Source organism: Tripterygium wilfordii, chromosome 15, assembly GCF_013401445.1.
Source record: "Tripterygium wilfordii isolate XIE 37 chromosome 15, ASM1340144v1, whole genome shotgun sequence".
NCBI lineage: Eukaryota > Viridiplantae > Streptophyta > Magnoliopsida > Celastrales > Celastraceae > Tripterygium > Tripterygium wilfordii.
The window spans coordinates 1,152,395-1,177,021 of NC_052246.1; the positions used below are offsets into that span (position 1 = coordinate 1,152,395).

The 24,627-nt window shown below is 33.4% G+C and overlaps 4 protein-coding genes and 2 non-coding genes across 6 annotated transcripts; 4 read left to right on the forward strand and 2 right to left on the reverse strand.

Moving 5' to 3' along the window:
- Window positions 1-2,954: 2,954 nt before the first annotated feature.
- LOC120016448 (MLP-like protein 31) lies at window positions 2,955-3,788 on the forward strand. The gene is made up of 2 exons (XM_038869229.1): window positions 2,955-3,200; window positions 3,319-3,788. Exons 1-2 carry the CDS (start codon window positions 3,020-3,022, stop codon window positions 3,600-3,602), a joined length of 465 nt encoding a protein of 154 aa, XP_038725157.1. The 5' UTR covers window positions 2,955-3,019; the 3' UTR covers window positions 3,603-3,788.
- Window positions 3,789-14,216: 10,428 nt separating this feature from the next.
- LOC120016755 (photosystem I assembly protein Ycf3) lies at window positions 14,217-14,794 on the reverse strand. The gene is given in 3 exon segments (XM_038869664.1): window positions 14,217-14,354; window positions 14,356-14,468; window positions 14,671-14,794. Coding segments are annotated over 3 exon segments (375 nt in total).
- Window positions 14,795-15,616: 822 nt separating this feature from the next.
- Window positions 15,617-15,703, forward strand: TRNAS-GGA. The gene has a single exon. It is a non-coding gene; the product is annotated as a tRNA-Ser (tRNA).
- Window positions 15,704-15,979: 276 nt separating this feature from the next.
- On the reverse strand, window positions 15,980-16,414 carry LOC120016756 (30S ribosomal protein S4, chloroplastic). The gene has a single exon (XM_038869665.1). The coding sequence runs from the start codon at window positions 16,412-16,414 to the stop codon at window positions 15,980-15,982; it is 435 nt and encodes a 144-aa protein (XP_038725593.1).
- Window positions 16,415-18,346: 1,932 nt separating this feature from the next.
- Window positions 18,347-18,417, forward strand: TRNAC-GCA. The gene has a single exon. It is a non-coding gene; the product is annotated as a tRNA-Cys (tRNA).
- A 2,132-nt stretch (window positions 18,418-20,549) lies between these two features.
- Window positions 20,550-21,372, forward strand: LOC120016091 (MLP-like protein 31). Its single transcript, XM_038868685.1, has 2 exons — window positions 20,550-20,796; window positions 20,903-21,372. The coding sequence occupies exons 1-2, from the start codon at window positions 20,616-20,618 to the stop codon at window positions 21,184-21,186; spliced, it is 465 nt and encodes a 154-aa protein (XP_038724613.1). The 5' UTR covers window positions 20,550-20,615; the 3' UTR covers window positions 21,187-21,372.
- Window positions 21,373-24,627: the final 3,255 nt, after the last annotated feature.

The following is a 24,627-nucleotide window of genomic DNA, read 5'->3' on the forward strand; positions in this document are numbered from 1 at the left end:
CACTTCTTTGGCGAGAGCAACACAATCATCAAGGAATTTCTTAGGCTCGGGAACATTTTTGTTTTTCTTCTCATATTCCACAATCAAACAGATCACAATACTCCCCTCCCCACATTAATCTTGAGAGAGATATGAATACAGATACTGACCCAAGCTCACGTAATACTCCAGGAGATCTCCTTCGATCACTTTGGTGCAACTCTCCATCTTCGTCTTATCTATATTCAGTTCTCCACCCTTATCTTGTTGTTCATGTTCGTCCCACAAGCTCTACGTTCAGCACCAATAACAAGTAGATAATGTCAGAATATATATATATATATATATATATATATATATATATATATATATATATATATATATATATATATATATATATATCTACACATACATCTATACATGCATGCATGCATGCATATATGAGATCTAATGTACCTGGAAACAAATTCAAAAAAATAAAAAAAAAATCAAAAACCAATTACTTTGAAAATCTTCCATCTCCCATGGACGCTTTCAATTGAAATTCTTCCTCAATTTCAATGCTCCTCCCTCTCTTCCATGGACGCTTCTCGCATCACCATAACCGTGGTCCGGGCTTTGGTCCGTGACCTTGCATTCGTCAACACATCTCGCTTGGCATGAATCACCATGGGTTTCTGGTTTTGGATCTCTATGCCTCTTCTCCTTGGCTTGCTCCTCTGACTTTGCATTCGTTAAGAGACGACTTTCATTTGTGAAGATTTAGAGAGAGAACCCGTAAGGTGTTGTTTCCATCTCGCCTCTCTTCGTGACCCATGGGAAGATGACGCAAGGGTTAAAAATCCAGAATGGCTTCTTGTCTGTTGGAAGCAAAGTTATCCGCACACTCACTAAATCTTAAACTTAAACAAGTAAGAAGAGGAACTCAAAATTTCTTTTTTCTTTCTCCACTTAAAACAAGGATTACAATGATATATTTATAATACCCAAGAGATTATTTTAAAGACACACAAATCAAAGCAACAATTAACTTACACAAACTTTTATAAACAAAAACACTTGAGTTTTCTTCATTTCTAGAGAACTCCAAAAGACACATTTATTCTTACGAAAAATCAAGTTTAGTTTTCTGCACCCCCTCGTAAACTTGATTTCTTCACAACTCCAAGCAAGCTTCTTAATCTCTAGAAAATATCATGCTTGAGTGGTTTAGTAAAAATATCAACAACTTGATCCAAGGACTTCACAAATTTCAGATCAACTTCTTTATTAACAATGCATTCTCGAATGAAGTGAAATCTTGTGTCAATATGCTTGCTTCGATCATGAAATACTGGATTCTTTGCTAAAGCTTGAGCTGACTTGTTATCAATCATAATTTTTGTGGCTTCAACTTGGTCTAAACGAAGCTCTTTCAACAATCTTCTCAACCAAATAGCATGACAAGTACAAGAAGCCGCCGAAACATACTCAGATTCACGGGTTGATAATGTGACTATGGACTGCTTTTTTGAACACTAAGAAATTGCATTATTTCCCATGAAGAACACAAACCTAGTAGTGCTCTTTCTATCATCAATATCTCCAGCAAAATCACTATCACAAAACCCATCAAATTAAATTCTTCTGAAAATGAATAAAGGATCCCATAGTCAAGAGTACCTTTAAGGTAACGAAGAATCCTCTTGGCTGCCTTCATGTGAAATTCAGAAGGAGTTTCCATGAAACGACTTACTATGCCAACTGCAAATAAAATATCAGGTCTTGTACAAGTCAAGTACCTTAGACTTCCCACAATGCTCTTGAATAAAGTTGGATCTACACAATTCTAACCATCCAACTTTGAAAGTTTTTTTCCATTCTCCATAGGAGTATTAACCAACTTGCACATTATGTGTTTTAGGCACATTCTATCTTAGTAATAAAAATTATATGTATGTTATTTATGTATTTAAATTTTAAAATTGTGTTACTTCTGAAGAAAAAACTCCCAATCTTCTAGAGTCATGGCATTATTTCATTGGCTCATTAAATTATTTCTTTTTTTTCTTTTAATTAATAAAGTGAGAATTAATCAAAAGTTAAGATTTTTTATTCTATCCATCCCTCAATTTTTGCAGAAGAAAAAACAAACTACGATGAATTAGGCTATTAGCCGAGTAAAAGAAAAGATACGTAGAGTAGAGTTTATCTCCAATATTTACTCAAACTCTAGGCAAAATCTGTTTCTCCCTTAGAATTCTATTGTCTTTGAACTAATCTTATCCATATCAACTTGGATCATCTTTGTTCTTATCTCTAAAATTAGATTTGGCACCATAAATAGTATAGCCATGGATAAGGAGTGTAACTGTTTTTTTATCCGTCTGTAAAACTCTCTCTGTCTCTCTCTTGTTCACAGAGATGGCTGGTGTAAATGCGCTAAACATTGCCGTTCCCAGCCAACAATCCAAAACAATTGCAGATTTTGACCCTCCGAAGAAACCAAAACGAAACAAGTATGCTCTTGCTTGCACACTACTGGCTTCCATGACTTCAGTCCTGATGGGTTAATTTCATAGCTGGAAATAATTTGATTTAATTTGTTTTTGTTTTTGACACTCAGCCAGTCATGTGTATTGATTGTCGGAGTTTGATTTAATAGTTTAAGGCTCGAGAAAAATGTGATAGTGTAAGAATATATATATGAAAAAACTTGTTTACTGTATATTTATACAGTAAACAGTCTTTTTCACCATATCTCTTAATTTATCTCAATGGAATAATAATTTTAGTGGTCATAAGATTCTATTGTTACACCTGGACGTTGGAAAAAAAAAAGATGTAAGATGTAACAATGGAATCTTATGATCAATTTAGATAAGTATTCCATATTGATAATAGAGCATCTGGTGATAAAGACTCTCTACTATATGATAGAGCATCTGGTGATAAAGACTCTCTACTATATAAATGGCCAAACACCCACACCATGTTTCCTCATCTCATCATCGATCATATCATATATTTTCTTCACTATCAAAACACACAGCAAGAAACCATGTCTCTCTCTGGGAAGATGGAAACCTCTTTGGAGCTGAGAACTCCTGCTACTAAGTTCTACGAGCTTTTCAAATCACAAAACGGTTTCAATCTCAATCAAGCCACGAATGGAAAATTAGCTGGTGAAGTGGTGGAAGGTCAACTGGGAAAGAGCGGCTGCGTCTTATCCTCAAACGCTCGTAAGTAAATCTATGTATGTGTATATATATATATATATATATATATATATATTTTCCCCTTGATCACATGTGTGTGTATGTATACATTCTCACATAATTAAAACTACCTGTTGAACAGCTGGTGGGAAGAACATGTACAACAAGATGCTGGTGGAGAAAGTAGATGATGAGAACATGAAGTTTTACTGCAAAGTGATTGAAGGAGAACTCCTGAAGCATTACAAGAATATAAACTACAGTGTTCAAATTACTCCCAAGGGTGAGGGGAGTGTTGTGCACTGGACTATAGAATATGAGAAGATGAACAAAGATGTTCCTGACCTTAAGGAAACCATTGATCATTGTGCTGCTCTTTCTAAACAATTTGATCTTCAGTTGTCCACTAACATGGCAGTGGCTTAGTTAGATCCATCCATGCCACAAATGAAAATCCTCTCCCAGTACTCTATGATGCTGAACTACTAGTACAATAAAACAACACTCTACTGGGAGATACATATATATGAGACTACTTGAGTGGTTGTATAATAATGTCTTTGTATCAAAATGCTATGATAAATAAAAATATGAGTGTGTTTAATATCTATAGTTCCAAAGTCCAAAGATTCATCATCTGTTGGGTACTAGTCATGTCATACATAGTCATACAACAGTACTAGTTGCTCTTCATCAAAATGAAATAAAATAGGGTGGGTTCTTTGATAAGAACCCATCTTTGAATCAAGTCCAGAGCACTAGAGCAGGATCCTCTCTCCAAGAATAGAATTGCTGTTCTAAGACACGACTATAATTGAACTCCATTTACTCAACTAGCCATACCATCTTCATCATTTACGATTTAACAACACACATCGCAAACCTTATGACCTTATATATAGTCACTACTCTTGGTTCGGAAAAACGGTGCACTGCTCGATGTCCGGTCAAGGAGAGAGAGGCTTGAACTCTCTGGTACCCATAGTCAATAGGAAACATGGAGCCAGTAATTGAAAAAAAAGTACTACAACTACAACTCAAACTCAGTAATTGAAAGCCAGGTATGGTGCATGTATGTGGTGTCTATTTGCTGCATAACTAGGATGCTCTAATTTTGGTATTAGGGGCAAACTTTAGGAAGAAAGAGGTTCACTTTGTGCCTGGGCCATCAACTCCTATATATTAAAAATACCAGAAATCAATAATGAATCTATTGGAGCCAGGTGTGCTGCATATGTATGTATGGTCACATGTGTCGAGACATAAAATATCCCATATTGCTCGGATAAACCCACCAATGCAATATGATTTATAAGGAAAGTCCCACCACCTCTCAGCCTTTTTCCTTAAGTTTAAGTCCCATTAGTGAGATGACTTACGAAGAATAAAATCGTACGAGCTCGTTGTATCTACATGAATCGGGAAACTCAAAACTGACAATATTATCGATATTAGTAAGCTGAAATTTCTATATGCATGTGGCATAATTAGGATGTTCTAGTATGCTCTAGTTTTGGGGAGACAAACTACAATTTACGGATTTCCCCTTGGAACTCAAAATTTGCAAATGAATTTTTTTCTTCTTTTCCAAATTTAAAAAGATACGTTTTTGCGATCAACAATTACTTACCGATGACAGGAAAAAGTGGAGAAGTATATTGTAAGGCTTTTAAACCATGAACTTATACATGACTTGACTGCTCTCAGGATGAATAACAATCAACCTACTATTCATCGTTGAAAGCCATGCAGCAATTCACCAGAAACTAAAGAGAAACTTAAATGAAAGGATAAGAAGAAGACAAAGTTAAACTGAAAAATCATTGCTATAAATGAGAGAATCATTTCATTTTTTTTCCTTCTCTTCTAACAAGGTTGGAAGGATAACATGCAAACTGCAGTTGCTCTGAACATATGAAATCAAAAGCTTTTGGTTCTGTTTTGTCCTGCAAATTTGAGGAAAAATAAAAAGATTTGAACTTGAACTCTGTAACTTGTCTGTGTGGTTTCATGCATTTTTGAGTATGCAGAATTTTCATTCCGGCACATTGTGTTACCAAGTTGTTGCTTTGATAACAAATGTTAACTGAACTAGTTGTGGGATGATATTGATTTATAGTGATAAGTGATGCCATTTCATGGAGCAGCCATGTTGAAATGCTATCATCACTACTTCCATGATATATTCATTCTACTTGATTCCCAAGTGGAATCATGGTTGCATAGGACATATAAAAAGATTTCTACTTCAGTTGTGGACTAGCTTCTAGGAGAAATTTGTTTTTAGTTTTTGGTTAAGTAGACTAAGGAAGAATTCAGTGTTTATAAATTATAAAGCTTGAATGGTTATAAAATTTTTAATCTACACATTTTTCTCACACAGTCTCAGCATTGGTTTTCCACCTTAATGGTAGTACTGTAGTACGCTTAGAGATCTGCCTTATTCTAGTTGTGGGAGTTTGGTGTAGAATATAAACGAGGCCAAACTACTTTACTTACAACAACTGATTTTTCTCAACCTTGTGCTTGTGTGCTAGAATGGTCGAGGAGCCTGGGCCCAGGAAAGACAAGGTGCGGCCCCTCGTCCCTCTGTAAGGGTTGGGCCGGGCCTGTGGATCTAGGTGGTATGGGTAGATGGGGAGAGGACCCCAACCAAGTGAAAGCCCCCCACAGAGTGATCAATTCCACTTTACATGAACTGACCCAATATTTTTAGACGGAACTCCGGCAATTGCAAAAATACCTTCTTGCCATAGACTCAAAGCACAACCTATTGAACATGGAAAATGTTGACGGCAATATTCTCTATAGCAAAATCTAATAGTCAATCACACGAACACGGGCATGAGCACTTGTCGGGAGTCAATATTAATGATACAAAAATCAGAACAACAGCTAATAAAAAAACGGAAGCATTATACATCTATAAAATAAATATCTATAAACTTATATAAATATGTGGCATGCTTGTGTGACTTCTTTAATAAAGTTTATTTATTTTTTTAATCTATGTGGCATGCCTATATGGCTTGCCACCTAGATTATGTAAGTTTATGAATGGAAAAATTGTGGACATATATCATTTGGATAAAAAAAATGCTCATATATTGGCATGTGGTTGGGACAACATGATGGACAATAGAAAACATAAATTATCATTTTACCTACAATATAGTTCAATTAACTTTAAAAAAAAAACACAAAAATGCTAGCAACATAATTATTGACAAATCTACATTTAACATAGGAAAGAAACTACAAATCCTAGTTCAAAAACATGATTAGACCTACTCTTTTTCTTTCGATAACAAAGAGATAGCATGTCCTTCTGAAAGTTGAGTCGGTGTACACATGATTATACCCATTTTCCAAGCATAATCATAACTACCCAATATATATAAACCCATGTGCCTCTCAAAAAAGATCTTAAAGACATCGTACATACAAAGTCTCCCCACTTATCTAGATCTAGTATTTATTTCATCAAATAATTCTTCAAATTCCCCTCTAGTTAGTAGTTACTTAATATCACCTCACTTATCCTAATTAATGGTTTAGTATATATATGCATGATCCTCTCACACCCGCTAGCTTGTACTCCTTTTGCAATACCAACATCTTAACACTTGTGATTTGTGCCACACCATTATCACAACCTATCTAGCTCTACAAAAATACCACAAGTAGTCACAAGGTTTATGTGCTATATAAATATTTTTGTGTTAAATGATGGAGATGGCATATATGGTTAGTCAAGTAAATCGATCGATCGAGTTCACTTAAACAGCAGACGTTCTTGGAGAGAGGATCGATCTACTAGCTAGCTAGCTAGCTCTTGACTTGATTCAAATATATATATAGGTTCTATATAGATAATAAGCACTCTCATATATATCTTTATTTAACATATATATATGGCATTTTGATACAGATAGTAAGTACTACACTAATTATACATTATATCTCCCAGTAGTAGTGTTCTATTCTACATTTCTACAACTAGTAATTAAGCATTGGGAGAGGATTCATTTGTGGCAGGGATCGATAATCGATCTAGCTAAGCCACTGTGATTTGTTAATACGTACTGGAGAAGTAAAGATCCACTTCTTTGGCGAGAGCAACACAATCATCAAGGAATTTCTTAGGCTCGGGAACATTTTTGTTTTTCTTCTCATATTCCACAATCAAACAGATCACAATACTCCCCTCCCCACATTAATCTTGAGAGAGATATGAATACAGATACTGACCCAAGCTCACGTAATACTCCAGGAGATCTCCTTCGATCACTTTGGTGCAACTCTCCATCTTCGTCTTATCTATATTCAGTTCTCCACCCTTATCTTGTTGTTCATGTTCGTCCCACAAGCTGTACGTTCAGCACCAATAACAAGTAGATAATGTCAGAATATATATATATATATATATATATATATATATATATCTACACATACATATATACATGCATGCATGCATATATGAGATATAATGTACCTGGAAACAAATTCAAAAAAAAAAAAAATCAAAAACCAATTACATTGAAAATCTTCCATCTCCCATGGACGCTTTCAATTGAAATTCTCTCTCAATTTCAATGCTCCTCTCTCTCTTCCATGGACGCTTCTCGCATCACCATAACCGTTGTCCGGGCTTTGGTCCGTGACTTTGCATTCGTCAACACATCTCGCTTGGCATGAATCACCATGGGTTTCTGGTTTTGGATCTCTATGCCTCTTGTCCTTGGCTTGCTCCTCTGACTTTGCATTCGTTAAGAGACGACTTTCATTTGTGAAGATTTAGAGAGAGAACCCGTAAGGTGTTGTTTCGATCTCGCCTCTCTTCGTGACCCATGGGAAGATGACGCAAGGGTTAAAAATCCAGAATGGCTTCTTGTCGTTGTGTCTGTACCCATTTGGGGTTTAGGAGTCGGGTGTGTGTGGAATTGGTTTTGGATTTCTTGCTGGTAGAGCTCAAGTGGACCGCGTTCTTGGTGGTGTTCATCTTCTGCAAAGTGTTTTTTTTTTGTAGAAACGAATTAGCAAATTATCTGAGACAAAATGGTGGTGGTTCTGGCAAAGGCCATGGCTTCCAATGAACGAGTTTTTGTTGAAGGGAGATCTGGGAAGAAGATGATGAAAGGAAGTTTTTTGTTGTTTTTTTTTTCCCTTAATTTCATAGCTGGAAATAATTTGATTTAATTTGTTTTTATTTTTGTTTTTGACACGTCAGCCAATCATGTGTATTGATTGCCGGAGTTTGAATGCCACATCAGTATTTTTGTCGGAATAAACATCGAAAAACTGAATTGGGATCAAAACGATGTGCAAAACAATAGTTTGAGGATAGAATGAAGAAAAAAATAGTTTAAGGATCGAGAAAAATGTGATATATATATATATATATATATATATATAATATTTTAGTCTTTTATACAGTAAACAGTCTTTTTCACCAGATCCCTTAATTTATCTCTATGGAATAATAATTTTAGTGTGATAAGACTCTAATGTTACACCTGGACGTTGGAAAAAAAAAGATGTTACTCTATGGAATAAAAATTTAGTCTTATCTAAATTGATAAGATTCTATTGCTACACCTGAACGTCGGAAAAAAAAAGATGTAAGATGTAAGTAATAAGTTGGGTTGTTCTTGAGATGACCCATTTGGGCAGTGACTCACCCAGTGATGCAGCGTGAGATTATGGAACGCAGAAAATCGAACACACAACAAGGAATCAACTCTTCTATAATCCTAACTTATGCAACAAAGTCAGAATTATAGGTAAATCAGCTCACGCGCTTAGGCGGCCGTTATTTCATATATCAAACTCAATCATAATCTTCAATGACTCAAGTAAACTATAAGTAGGTCTGCGCCAGAACCCTAAGGGCACCCACAAAAGACATAAATGCCAAGTCTTTCAAAAGGAAAGAAAGTAATTTAAGTAATAGAATAATTAAGTAGTAGAAAAGCAAAACACTTCTTGTCAAACACCACGTCCAGGGTCACTTGCCACGCCGCTTCGTATGCTCAAACTCCTCCGTATAAGACAACGCCATATCATCAATATCATCCATACTATAAAGCCCATGACACACTACATCTCTGCCACCACCTGCATCACCCAGGCTTTTTGATATTTTGTTTTTAACTAGTGTTTGAATTTGTGCGATGCACGAATAATAAAGAATTTATAACGGTACTAAAATACTTGATCATAGAAGAACCAACACCTAAAGAGGGTTTAGGAGAAGTGAAGAGACATTGTTGATATTAATTTCAAGCTAAAATTTATTGAAGTGTATAATGATAGAAATTTGACAATAACATGACATACTTAAGTTAAAAATTATGAAACACTCTTTTAAACACTACATTGCTTGTAGTATTATATAATTGTCCTTCATTATTAACAATCAATATCTTAACCCATTCTAACTTTTTTTTCCCTAGAAACTGGAAGATATAGTTGGCCATAACTAAAAATCGACTTTAATTGATTCCTATTTATAGTTTAACGTAAATGAATCCTTTTATAATAAGGATGATAGAGTTATAATAGTTTTAAAATAAAAAAGCATCCGAAATTCTATTAAAAAGAATAACCTTATATTTGCAAATTTTATAAATAGAAAAATTTATTTTAAAAACCTTTTATTCTCAGATTTTATTCCCCTTTTGGCCTAATTGTTAAATGTTTTCATAATATTGCATATTTGAATGAATAAATTTGATAGGTTAGGTGGATATGTGCATAATTAATTAATTGACAAATTTCAAGAAATTACCCTTTCATATATAGTTGGATATGTGCATGAATAAATTTAATATGTTAATTTTATTATAAGATAATTTTATTTTTCTTATTTTTCTTGGAAATTTAGTATCTTTATTAAGATAAGTAATTATATGTTACAATCATTGTGGCAGGACACTTGTAAATTAATTTTGTTTGTGGAATTTTAAGCCACAACAACAAATTATATAATCTATAAAAAGAGCAATTTCTTCCAATCATTAAATTATCGTTATTACAACTGATTATAATATTAATTGAATAAAATTAGTTTGAAATACAAATAATTGAATTTATTTCAGAATAAGTCTTATAAATGCTAGGTAGAGAAAGTAATTTATGAATTATTTATTACATTGGGAATAAAAACCATAGAGAGTACATATTTAAAAAAAACCAAATAAATAATTACGAAACTTAAGTTCAACAATATCAAATCAAACAACTAAAAAAATTTACTCCCGTCCTGATCTTTTTTCAATCTTGATGTTTTTCACCTTATTGGTTGAAAGTTGTGTGTATAATTCGTCGGGTAGATCACAATCAGTTATTATATCTGATGACATTCTTTTTAAGAAAGTCTTCTTTGGAGAGATACCATCCGTCTTATCTGAAAATAAATCCTAAAATATTAAAATATATTTATAAAGATCTTGAACACTAAATTACATGTAATGTCAATCATTATTTTAATAATTACTAATACCTTTGTTCACCTCATTGACTTCCTGAATATGTTCAATAGAATGTATTGAGTCATATAATTAAATAATTTGTTAAATTAATATAAAGTTAACCACTTATAAAATATTATATTTCAATTATGATGAACCTTAGTTGCACCCTACTTTTTGCTAAGTACATCCCTAAAAGCACAAAAAAACCTTGATCTATACACACCCCTCCTAACCCTACCATTTTATTCCTCAGGCAAACTTCTGCCAGCACCTGGAACTTTGTCAAGGATAGGTTTGGGACATTCGGAAGCAATGGAGCCAGCGAAGGTCGTATTCACTGGAAGCCGAGGAGATGAATCGATGCAACCAAGACGAAGATTGTGATGGTGGAAGAAGTGGAGATAGAGAGAAGAGAGGAGGGATTCGATGGAGAGAATTTGAGAAGGGGATAAAAGGAGGTCGTTTTGGGAGAGAAAAGAATGGGCGGCGACGGTGGCGGAGGAAATGAGCGCTTTGACTTCTTGGGGAAGCTGTTTGCTTTTAGATTTCTTCAGCGGCAGCTGTTTACAGGAGAGATTGAAGGAGGTGTCTTCTTCATAGGTTGATTGGGTGCCATTGTTGGGTTTGCAGATTGTTCATTGTCCTTTCTCCTCCTCCTGGGTGCCATTGTTGGGCAGCGCAAATGGTCTCGATTTGATGGTTTTAGGCGTTGGAGGAGAGTGGTTCTTGTTAGAAGAGAGGGAGAGAGCTTAGGGTTTGAAAGAATGAAGAAGATGAACAAGAGTTGCAGGTTTGAACGTGGGTGCAAGAGGCAAAATCAAAAAAAATTATTTTAATTTTAATTGGGGTTTATTTAGATTAGGGTGTACTAAGCAAATAATGGGGTGCAACTAAGATTCATCTTCAATTATATTTGGGGTCCTATAATTGTAATAATAACCTGATGGACAATTGAGGAAAAAAAATAAAAATAAAATTTTCAATAAGAGACTTATCATCTGTCACCCACTGAATAGCACAACTATCCAACAAATATCCAATTCATTATGATATTCATTGGTATGTAGCCATGTTATGCCATCGATCAATAAAGGGGAAACAATAAATGCAGCGAGTACAATGGAATTGTGTAATTGAAAGCACAAAAACTTATCAACTGTACATATGCATTCCATCTGAATTCGCATATCTTGAGAGTTCATCCTACTCATTTATCGAAGTACTTGAATTCGCATATGAAGAGATGTTTTTATCTGTTGATGATGATTAGACCAGGTTTCAGGAATTGTCTAGGCTCATTGGACTTGACTTTCTATGTGTTTGGTTGTAGAAGACTTGGAAATTTCTCCATGGCAGCTCTATAAGCTCATTGTCTACACTGAAATTGTTTGGCTAGACAAATCAAGATTATTCAGCCATGCTAAACAACTATATGTAAAGAAAGAACAAATTAGCAAGTGAGAAAATGAGAAATACGTACCACACATATTTCTTTTGATTGGAGATGGGGACATCACCCTCTAAATTACATTCAGAAAACAATCATTCATGATGTTAAACCCTAAAGTAAATATGACATCAATAACAATTAACAGAAACACAAGTACAATTTGGGCTCATTCCCGAAGAGTCCTCTTTGATGTATTGATGTACAAAACTGCACAAGGAATATCAAATATAATAAATTAGTCATTGTTACACCAATGGAATGATAACCAGAAAATAAAATCAAGCATGACAATTTACTTATTTATCAATTTTTCCACAAATGAAAGCATCATCGTACTTGGTGATGATTATCTACGTTTGTATATGTTTAAAGTGTTGATCATCATATTTTTTTTGAATATATTTAAAATAATTGAAAAATCTTTGAAATGTTGGTTTTCACAATCCTTTTAAATATCTTTAAAATATTTGAAAAAATCAAAAAATTCAATGTTGATTTATGAGAAAAAATAATTAATACTATAAAAGTATTGAAAATTTATGAGGGGAAAAAGTTGAAGTGTCTTCTATTTTATATATTGTATGATAGTAGTAAAAAAAATAATTGTTAAATTATCATATTATATTTTACATAATGATAAAGTATATTTATAAATAGTTGTTAGAAGATTAAAAGGCTAGAAAATTCAAATATGTATGATCAACCAACCAAGACATGATAAGAATTAAATGGTTCTTATATATATATACGTTTATGGTTTACGTGATTTTGGGAGAGAAAAAAATATTTTGTTGGTTAATATTATCTTTCTCTATTATATCTTATTATCCTCTATATTTTTGCTAAAATATTTTAAAAAAATATTTGAATCTTAGTTGAGGGAATAAATTAACTATTTCAATTGAAATGTAGTTGAGAGAATAAATAAATTAATAGGGTAAAATATAAATTCCAATTTAAACTCGAATTCTCTCCCAAAAGTATGTTAAATCATGAATTAAAATGTGTTCTTGACAATTTTGGTATTCATAATGTCATAATATAGTTGATTTTGAAAAAAAAAATATAAATTCTAAACCCTAAACACTATATTTCAATTGAAATGTAGTTGAGAGAATAAATAAATTAATAGGGTAAAATATCTGTAAGTTTAGGAGGGAAAATAAGATGAATTGTATAAAATCTTTTATATATTTATAGATATATCTATTTTTTTAAAATAGTAATAAATAATACTTATATTATAATTTAAATAACGATAAAGGATAATCATTAAATTATTAAATTGGAGTTTAGATAAAGGATAATTTAAATGGTTGTTAGATGATTATGACTAAATAACTAAAACATAATAAAAATTAAAATATCTGAAAAATAAAAAGAATTAAAAAATCTAAAAAAAACTTGGAAGTTTGGGAGGGAAAAAAATGTGTAGTTGTATTCTATTTATATATATATATATATATATAGATTCTCTTCCAAAAAATATGTTAAATCATGAATTAAAATTAGTTATTGAATTTTTTGATGTTCATAATGTCAGAATATAATTGATTTTGAAAAAAAAATTCTAAATTCGATCTAAACTCTAAATCCTAAACTTTTTTTTGGTGAGTGACCCTAAATCCTAAACCCTAAACAATAAAACTTAAATCCTAAATTCCACTTCTAAACCGTAAACATTGATTCCTAATTTTAAACTCTAATATTTCTAATTCACAAAAATATATTTTCTGATATTTATTTGCATATCTTTTCTGAATTTCGAAATTCTTTAAATTTTTCGATGATTTACCTACATATACTTTTAAATAATTGTTATTTTATAGGAGGAGCCATAAGTATAATGTAATTAATCTCTTATGATATTTCTTTTGAGATGTTATAAATAAATTAGTAATTTAGTGTCAACTTCCATGATAGAGATCCAATTTTGATTACATTTGATTGTTCTGTCTTCTTTATTAATTGGGTCCAGATTTAATAAGAATGGACCCAAAATAAACTTTGGATAGAGACTTACAATTAAGTTCCAACCAATTTAAGGATAAGGGCTCGTTGGTACTAGATAAAAAGATAACTCCAGCAATTTTTTTGTCTTCAACGCCCCTTTTTTTAAGGAATTAGTAACTTCAACAGTCTTCGATGGTTCTACGGGTATCCAAAGTACGAACGAGATGGATCTTTGTTGTCCCAACCATTTTTGTTAATCCCGATCCCGATAAGGAAAAAGAATATAAGGTATATTTTATAACAATAACAAGGTTTCGTGTTGTTGATTCCTAGGCGTAGTGCTTCTTCCCCTGTGCCGTCTATTGGTACTATTGGAGGAGGGTTGACTTGCAATAGAGAACCCATAGGTGTAACCTTTCGCTCAATGCTAGAATTGAAATTGAAGCATCTGAGGCTGCATTAATCGGGGATACACGACAGAAGGAATTTTTTGATTTACAAACTTCACCTTCAACAAGCGTCGATTTATTTAAAATGAAAATTGATTTTTTTTAGATCCATCTCAGTCTTAAGAGAAAGACAAATTAATGGGGATCTAAAAAAAATCAAATCGCACCATCTCTGTAATAAGTAAATGCCTTTTTTTCTCCTGAAGTTGTCGGAATTATTCGTAATAAGATATTGGCTACAATTGAAAAGGTCTTATCAATAAAATTTCCATTTATCCGAGATCCCGGCATAGGTAGCAATCCATTTTTTAAATTCTTTTAATTACCTCTCGTGCTTGTGAGAAAACCACCCCCCAAACACAGGAAGTGTAAACTACGAAATAACATAAAAGCAGCCTCACAAACTCATAAAAAAAAGATATGACCTTCTACTCAAATTCTTTCTTTTTGATAGGAATCAATCAAAAAGAATAAATATTTGAATCCAATTAGATTTCATCCAAACCAAATGGAGTAGTTTAGGAACTTTTTTAATTTCATCGAAGTTGAAGAATCAAAGAATTTATCCTACAGGTTGGGTTAATTTCAGAAGTTTTGATTGAATTCTGCTCCAAAGAGGAAAAAGAATCGAATAATCATTCTATGATAAAAAGATAGTAATCACCCTTTTGCGTTATGTGCGTAACGGATATATGCTAGCCAATCAATCATAAACATAAAAAATGAGTCATGGGTTTATAACGGATCTATGGGATAAAGGGTTGTTGTTGAGAAATGGAAAAGAGGCTAAAACTGGAAAGGCTTTTTAGAATTTTTATGAAAATGGAATTCTAGTCTACATAGAATCATGATCGAAAGGTATCTATTAAATCTAGTCTAAAAAAGCTAGACTAATTATTTCATTTTAATTCGTCCCAATGCATTGATTTAATCCGGTATTGGTATAAATCTCATAAAAAGAGGGGACGTCATCTTCGAAAGACGTTTTTTTCTTTGATGAAAATTTTTCTATTTGTATAGTTAGAATTGATTGTACATGCCTATCCAAAAATCTAATATGTATGGCTCGTTATTCACCCGTTTTCGGGGACATAATTATTATGTAGGAATATAGGAGAGATGGCCGAGTGGTTCAAGGCGTAGCATTGGAACTGCTATGTAGGCTTTTGTTTACCGAGGGTTCGAATCCCTCTCTTTCCGCACTTTCACCCAATTCAGCAATGTTACTGACCACAAACAACGTAGCAAATCAAATAACAATGGATACCACTATTCCAGTAGTTAGACCTTTCTTTGATATAGATTCTCCAGTCCTAATTTTTGCGATACAGAAACGAATGGAAAGAGTATTCAAAGAATGAAAATATCCCCTCCGATCGATGGGATACAAATTCCCCGATCAAAGACCTTTCCTTGTGTTTTTTTGACTTAGTCGAAGGTGGGGAATTGCCCGCACTTTTGTTATTTTACTTAGGTTTAAGCCTGACGAGAATAATATTCTACGATTAGCAATTCATTTATTTTTAAACCGATCGATTTACTATCGATTATTTGATTAACCAATCCTTTATATTGGATTGGGTGAAGAGTCAAATGTTTTGGCACTTCCTCATGGGGGAATGAATCAAGATAATTTTGAATCAGAGCTCTAGATTTTTGTTCATCCTTTGCTGTAATAATATCGCGCGGTTTGCAGCGATAACTTGGTATATCCACTATACGACCATTAACTAAAATATGTCTATGGTTAACTAATTGGCGGGCTTGCGGAACGGTCGAAGCCATACCCAATCGAAAAAGGATGTTATCCAAACGCATTTCAAGTAATTGTAGTAAAATCTGACCTGTTGAACCTTTTGCTTTTCCGGCGATACGAACGTATTTAAGTAAAATGAATAAGATATTAAACATTTTAAATTTTAAAAGACATTTTCAAATTTTAGAGCTTGTGGCCCTACAGAATGCACATGGAAAGTGTTAGGACGAAAAGTCCCACATCGGTTGTTGAGGGGTCTTGTATCCAGCATATAAGCTGGTGCAGGCCTTCAAACACTCGTCAAGCCTTTTCCAAATGGAAGGGCTTGGAACTGCCACGGCCCAATGGGCCGAGATGGTGGGGAGGCTTGGCTTGGGTTTGTGCCCTGATGGGATTTTCTACATGGTATCGGAGCAGGTGTGCGCTCGTCCCCGATAAGAAGTCCACTCGTTGGGCCTTGGGCATAGATACCCAGTCCACGAGTGCGGGGGAGTGTTAGGACGAAAAGTCCCACATCGGTTGTTGAGGGGTCTTGTATCCAGCATATAAGCTGGTGCAGGCCTTCAAACACTCGTCAAGCCTTTTCCAAATGGAAGGGCTTGGAACTGCCACGGCCCAATGGGCCGAGATGGTGGGGAGGCTTGGCTTGGGTTTGTGCCCTGATGGGATTTTCTACAGAAAGAGGTTTACTTCGCGTCAAAAAAGCCAAGGATTTTGCTGTGAGAAGTGCCATGACATGCACACATGCATGAGTGCTCATGCATGTAGACCCGTGTGGCACATGTAAACTCACATTGATGGTTATTGAAATGGTGGCATGCATGTGGTGTCTATCATGGTGGATATGGCTTATTAATTGAAGGCATACATGCGTGAAGATCTTTGTGACAAAAATGGTGGAGCCAAGTTTATTTGCATGGTGATATACATGGGTGGCTGAGTTGTTTGAGATGATTTGGTCGGCATGGCTATGTGGGAACAAATGCTTGGCTAAGTTTATTTGCATGGTGATATACGTGGGCGGCTGAGTTGCTTGAGATGATTTGGTCGGCATGGGTATGAGGACACAAATGCTTGGCTGAGTTGTTGTCAAAGAGGTGATCCATACGCATGCAAAGGAGTAGGTGTCAAGCATTGAATGATCTTTGACAAAAGTCACAAAACCATACAACACTGTTGATAATTCGGCTCAAAGTTTCCTACAAACTAGTTGTACACCCGTACTTCGCGCGGCATGAATTTAATTTGAAAAATCATAACACAAATCAAATATATTTTCAAAGTCATAAAATGAGGTAATAAAGTTGTGTGACAATTAATCGAAAATCAAAGAGTAAGTGTCCGCGCTTCGCGCAGTATCGTAAATTTACCACTATTATGATATTACATATTACAATCCGATTAGATACCAGCAAACTAAACGTATTCCGGATTTGGTCTGTTTGATGAGAGAAAGACATAATAATCAGAAAAACGAAAAAGTTGATTAATATTTCATTTTTCATCGATTCAGTTAAAAAAAAGATTCGCATATAATATAAAGGAGACGTTTTTACCTAATTTTTTAGTCTAATTCATATAATATGATTTAAGTGCGTAAGAAGACTTGTATTTATTAAACATGTTCAGATATGACTCTAGCTATCTATACATATCTCCTCCTTTATTGAATTTCTATTCGGGACAGCCTATGTCGTGTTCTATCAAAGTTACTTTTTTCTATAGATAAAAATCATATACAGAACAGTTAAGATATTTGATTAGATATCTGTAAAACGATTTAGGTTCTGGCTGGGGTTTACATATATGCATAATTGCTATTATAATATTAATATAACTGAGAAGAGTTTTTTTTTAATCTTGATTAGTTATGTATTAATTTGGATTTTTTATATCATTAGGGAAAGACAATTTTATAAATTGTAGATTAAAATCCGAGAATCGTTCATGAATTCACAGTCACATAGTTAATGGTCCCGATTTGTCATGAATTTTTGCTTTTCTTTTGTTACTGAAAAGCCACATTTTTTTCTCAACTCAATCTAAAAAGAAAAGGGGAGGTATTTTTAGCTATTTTGTATCGTCTTGGCGGCATGGCCGAGCGGTAAGGCGGGGGACTGCAAATCCTTTTTCCCCAGTTCAAATCCGGGTGTCGCCTGATCAACAAAACCTTCGAAATACCCCTATTGTTTTGCTGATTTAACTTGCCAAATTTGCCCTCAACGTAATCCCAACGGAAGAAAAGGATTCTTGATACTTGCTTGATTCTAAACATCTGAAAGTTCTGTCCTCTAAAGTGCTGTAAATCCTTTCGTCTCGGATTCAAGGCAAGTTTCTAGTAGTGGGGAATTTTTAAATCTTAATCTGATAGCCCTTACACTACTAATGCAATGTCTACTGATTGGATCTTAAAGTAGAGTGAATACTCAAGAGGAAGTTAATTAGTAATTGCAGAAATGGCGTAAGGTACTTTGTCTACAGACTCATAAAAATCTCTGAGTACTGGGGCATTCAATCAATCAATACTAATTAGATTGATTGAATGGATTAATTTGCCTTTTTTACTTTTTTTATAGAAAAAAACGAAGTTCTTTTAGGGAATTCCTATTCTATTCTTGACTAGACTGTCTTACCATTGTTTTACATAGAGAATGGGGAGAAGGTAAGATACAGTGCCTGTTTGGTGCAGCGGCCCGCTCTCATCATTTCCGCTGCACCAAACGGTGCAGCAGAACCGCTTCACATTTTGCAGCGGTTCTGCTGCCATATGAGAAGCTCCAACATGGCAGCAGAACCGCTGCAAACCCTAAACCCTAAACCCAGCGGCTCGCCTATACATTTTATTTTTTTTGATTTTTTTTAATTGTGGGACCTAATAATTATATCTTTACATTTTATAATAATTAATGTGGGCCCCATAATTTAAATAATATATACACAGTTTCTGCTTAATATTATAATATTATACATTTTTCTACTTAATAAAATTATTTTCAGTTGTGATATAAATTCTTTTCTAATATACTTAATTTTTTAATAATAAATTATATTTATTAAATTAAATTTAATGATAAAAACAATTTATTAATATTTAACAGTTATAATAGTTAAAATAATGTAAGATTAATAAAAATAAAAAATTATTATAAAATCATTATATTTAATATTTAATAAAAATAAATTATTTTATTAGTTTTATTAACAAAACTATATTTATTATATTAAATTTAATAACAAAATTTCATATAAAAATTATACAATCTAATATTATAATACTTTAATTCAACATAATTTCCGCTAGCATCAATTTTTAGTTCGCCAAACACCTCACAACATATTCCACAGCTTTAAGCTCAGCATATTTCCCACAACATTTCCGCTAGCATTGAAAATCGAGATTTCCGTTCTGCCAAACAGAGCCACATATTCGATCAAATGGAAAAAAAAAGAGGGGTCAAAAAGTCATCTCAAATGTAATTAATCTCTTATGATATTTCTTTTGAGATGTTATAAATAAATTAGTAATTTAGTGTCAACTTGCATGATAGAGATCCAATTTTTATTACATTTGATTTTTCTGTCTTCTTTATTAATTGGGTCCAGATTTAATAAGAATGGGCCCAAAGTCAACTTTGGATATAGACTTACAATTAAGTTCCAACCAATTTAAGGATAAGGGCTCCAATTTAAACTCGAATTTTCTCCCAATAGTATTTTAAATCATGAATTAAAATGTGTTATTGACTATTTTGTTGATTTTGAAAAAAAATATAAATTCTAAATCCTAAACACTATATTTCAATTGAAATGTAGTTGAGAGAATAAATAAATTAATAGGGTAAAATATCTGTAAGTTTAGGAGAGAAAAGAAGATGAATTGTATAAAATCTTTTATATATTTATAGATATATATATATATATATATATATATATTTTTAAATAGTAATAAGTAATACTTATATTATAATTTAAATAATGATAAAGGATAATCATTAAATTATTAAATTGGAGTTTAGATAAAGGATAATTAATATGGTTGTTAGATGATTATGACTAAATAACTAAAACATAATAAAAATTTAAATATCTGAAAAATAATAAGAATTAAAAAATCTAAAAAAATGTGAAGTTGTATTCTACTTTTATATATATATTGATATTGATTTCTTGATCGATCAAGGTGTAACAATGGAATCTTATGATCAATTAGGTAAGTATTCCATATGGATAATAGAGCATCTAATGACAAAGACTCTCCACTACTATAAATGGCCAAACACCCACACCATGTTTCCTCATCTCATCATCGATCATATCATATATTTTCTTCACTATCAAAACACACAGCAAGAAACCATGTCTCTCTCTGGGAAGATGGAAACCTCTTTGGAGCTGAGAACTCCTGCTACTAAGTTCTACGAGCTTTTCAAATCACAAAACGGTTTCAATCTCAATCAAGCCACGAATGGAAAATTAGCTGGTGAAGTGGTGGAAGGTCAACTGGGAAAGAGCGGCTGCGTCTTATCCTCAAACGCTCGTAAGTAAATCTATGTATGTATGTATATATATATATATATTTTCCCCTTGATCACATGTGTGTGTATGTATACATTCTCACATAATTAAAACTACTTGTTGAACAGCTGGTGGGAAGAACATGTACAACAAGATGCTGGTGGAGAAAGTAGATGATGAGAACATGAAGTTTTACTGCAAAGTGATTGAAGGAGAACTCCTGAAGCATTACAAGAATATAAACTACAGTGTTCAAATTACTCCCAAGGGTGAGGGGAGTGTTGTGCACTGGACTATAGAATATGAGAAGATGAACAAAGATGTTCCTGACCTTAAGGAAACCATTGATCATTGTGCTGCTCTTTCTAAACAATTTGATCTTCAGTTGTCCACTAACATGGCAGTGGCTTAGTTAGATCCATCCATGCCACAAATGAAAATCCTCTCCCAGTACTCTATGATGCTGAACTACTAGTACAATAAAACAACACTCTACTGGGAGATACATATATATGAGACTACTTGAGTGGTTGTATAATAATGTCTTTGTATCAAAATGCTATGATAAATAAAAATATGAGTGTGTTTAATATCTATAGTTCCAAAGTCCAAAGATTCATCATCTGTTGGGTACTAGTCATGTCATACATAGTCATACAACAGTACTAGTTGCTCTTAATCAAAATGAAATAAAATAGGGTGGGTTCTTTGATAAGAACCCATCTTCGAATCAAGTCCAGAGCACTAGAGCAGGATCCTCTCTCCAACAATAGAATTGCTGTTCTAAGACACGACTATAATTGAACTCCATTTACTCAACTAACCATACCATCTTCATCATTTACGATTTAACAACACACATCCCAAAATTGGCCCGAAGCCCGATACCTCGGGTCAATTTTGGCCCGGCCCGAGCCCGAGTCCGGCCCAAGCCCGACATTATTTATTTTTTATGTATATAATATGTATATATTTACATATATATATACACACACACACACATATATATATACATACACAGACAGTGCACACTGTCTGTGTATTTGTCTATATATATATATGTAATATATATGTATATATAATATATAATATATATGTGTATGTATATATATATTATTGCAATGTATGTGTATGTATATATATATATTTTATACACCCCAAAACCCTAAACCCCAAAACCCTAAATCCCAAAACTCTAAAGGCACTAAACCCTTAACCCTAAACCCTAAATGCCCTAAACCCTAAATATCTTAAATCCTAAACCCTAAACCTAAACACTAACCCTAAAGCCATAATATGACTATCTACTCATAAATGTTGATAAAATCTTAAAATCCTAATATTTTATAAAATAAGTATAAAATTAAACTATTTAAAACTATAGATGTGTATAATATAAAATTTAAAATCAATACTCATTAAGTAAAACTAAAATTATTTAATTGTGTTAAAAATATAACAGGTGGTATGTAAAGATAATAATTTAATTAGTTGACAAGTATGACATGAAAGTGGCTTTGGTTTGTTGGTTAGTTCGTTACTCTCCTATCTAAACGTCTTGAGTTTGAATCCTATGATGAACAAATTAATTTTATAATTTTCAAACAAGATGAATAGTGACGGGCCGTGAGAGTCCGGCCAGAGGCCTGGGCTCGAAGCCCGAGATTTATGGGCCAGGCCTGGGCCTCATATTCTCAGTTTGGCCCGGCCTGAGGCCTGAAGAACTAGACCGGGGCCTGGGCCGGGGCCGGGCCTGGGCCCAAAAAAGTAGGGCCGGCCCGGCCCGATGCCGAGCCCTACTCCGGCAATTGCAAAAATACCTTCTTGCCATAGACTCAAAGCACAACCTATTGAACATGGAAAATGTTGACGGCAATATTCTCTATAGCAAAATCTAATATTCAATCACACGAACACGGGCATGAGCACTTGTCGGGAGTCAATATTAATGATACAAAAATCAGAACAACAGCTAATAAAAAAAGGAAGCATTATACATCCATAAAATAAATATCTATAAACTTATATAAATATGTGGCATGCTTGTGTGACTTCTTTAATAAAGTTTATTTATTTTTTTAATCTATGTGGCATGCCTATATGGCTTGCCACCTAGATTATGTAAATTTATGAATGGAAAAATTGTGGACAAATATCATTTTGGATAAAAAAATGCTCATATATTGGCATGTGGTTGGGACAACATGATGGACAATAGAAAACTTAAATTATCATTTTACCTACAATATAGTTCAATTAACTTTAAAAAAAAAAACACAAAAATGCTAGCAACATAATTATTGACAAATCTACATTTAACATAGGAAAGAAACTACAAATCCTAGTTCAAAAACATGATTAGACCTACTCTTTTTCTTTCGATAACAAAGAGATAGCATGTCCTTCTGAAAGTTGAGTCGGTGTACACATGATTATACCCATTTTCCAAGCATAATCATAACTACCCAATATATATAAACCCATGTGCCTCTCAAAAAAGATCTTAAAGACATCGTACATACAAAGTCTCCCCACTTATCTAGATCTAGTATTTATTTCATCAAATAATTCTTCAAATTCCCCTCTAGTTAGTAGTTACTTAATGTCACCTCACTTATCCTAATTAATGGTTTAGTATATATATGCATGATCCTCTCACACCCGCTAGCTTGTACTCCTTTTGCAATACCAACATCTTAACACTTGTGATTTGTGACACACCATTATCACAACCTATCTAGCTCTACAAAAATACCACAAGTAGTCACAAGGTTTATTTGCTATATAAATATTTTTGTGTTAAATGATGGAGATGGCATATATGGTTAGTCAAGTAAATCGATCGATCGAGTTCACTTAAACAGCAGACGTTCTTGGAGAGAGGATCGATCTACTAGCTAGCTAGCTAGCTCTTGACTTGATTCAAATACATATATAGGTTCTATTTTATTTTATATATGTTGATGAAGAGCAATTAGTTTTGTATGTCATTATGTATGACACTAGTATATACGTACCCAATACAATAATTTAATTTGGAGCTATAGAGTATCTATATAGATAATAAGCACTCTCATATATATCTTTATTTAACATATATATATGGCATTTTGATACAGATAGTAAGTACTACACTAATTATACATTATATCTCCCAGTAGTAGTGTTCTATTCTACATTTCTACAACTAGTAATTAAGCATTGGGAGAGGATTCATTTGTGGCAGGGATCGATAATCGATCTAGCTAAGCCACTGTGATTTGTTAATACGTACTGGAGAAGTAAAGATCCACTTCTTTGGCGAGAGCAACACAATCATCAAGGAATTTCTTAGGCTCGGGAACATTTTTGTTTTTCTTCTCATATTCCACAATCAAACAGATCACAATACTCCCCTCCCCACATTAATCTTGAGAGAGATATGAATACAGATACTGACCCAAGCTCACGTAATACTCCAGGAGATCTCCTTCGATCACTTTGGTGCAACTCTCCATCTTCGTCTTATCTATATTCAGTTCTCCACCCTTATCTTGTTGTTCATGTTCGTCCCACAAGCTCTACGTTCAGCACCAATAACAAGTAGATAATGTCAGAATATATATATATATATATATATATATATCTACACATACATCTATACATGCATGCATGCATGCATATATGAGATCTAATGTACCTGGAAACAAATTCAAAAAAATAAAAAAAAAATCAAAAACCAATTACTTTGAAAATCTTCCATCTCCCATGGACGCTTTCAATTGAAATTCTTCCTCAATTTCAATGCTCCTCCCTCTCTTCCATGGACGCTTCTCGCATCACCATAACCGTGGTCCGGGCTTTGGTCCGTGAC

What these genes read in the sequence shown, in the direction of transcription:
- LOC120016756 (XM_038869665.1), bottom strand. Translation starts at nt 16,414, where the DNA reads ATGTTTAATATCTTATTCATTTTACTTAAATACGTTCGTATCGCCGGA.
- LOC120016091 (XM_038868685.1), top strand. Translation starts at nt 20,616, where the DNA reads ATGTCTCTCTCTGGGAAGATGGAAACCTCTTTGGAGCTGAGAACTCCT. An exon ending in CGTCTTATCCTCAAACGCTC is followed by an intron (nt 20,797 to 20,902) that starts GTAAGTAAATCT and finishes CTTGTTGAACAG; the next exon opens with CTGGTGGGAAGAACATGTAC.
- LOC120016448 (XM_038869229.1), top strand. Translation starts at nt 3,020, where the DNA reads ATGTCTCTCTCTGGGAAGATGGAAACCTCTTTGGAGCTGAGAACTCCT. An exon ending in CGTCTTATCCTCAAACGCTC is followed by an intron (nt 3,201 to 3,318) that starts GTAAGTAAATCT and finishes CCTGTTGAACAG; the next exon opens with CTGGTGGGAAGAACATGTAC.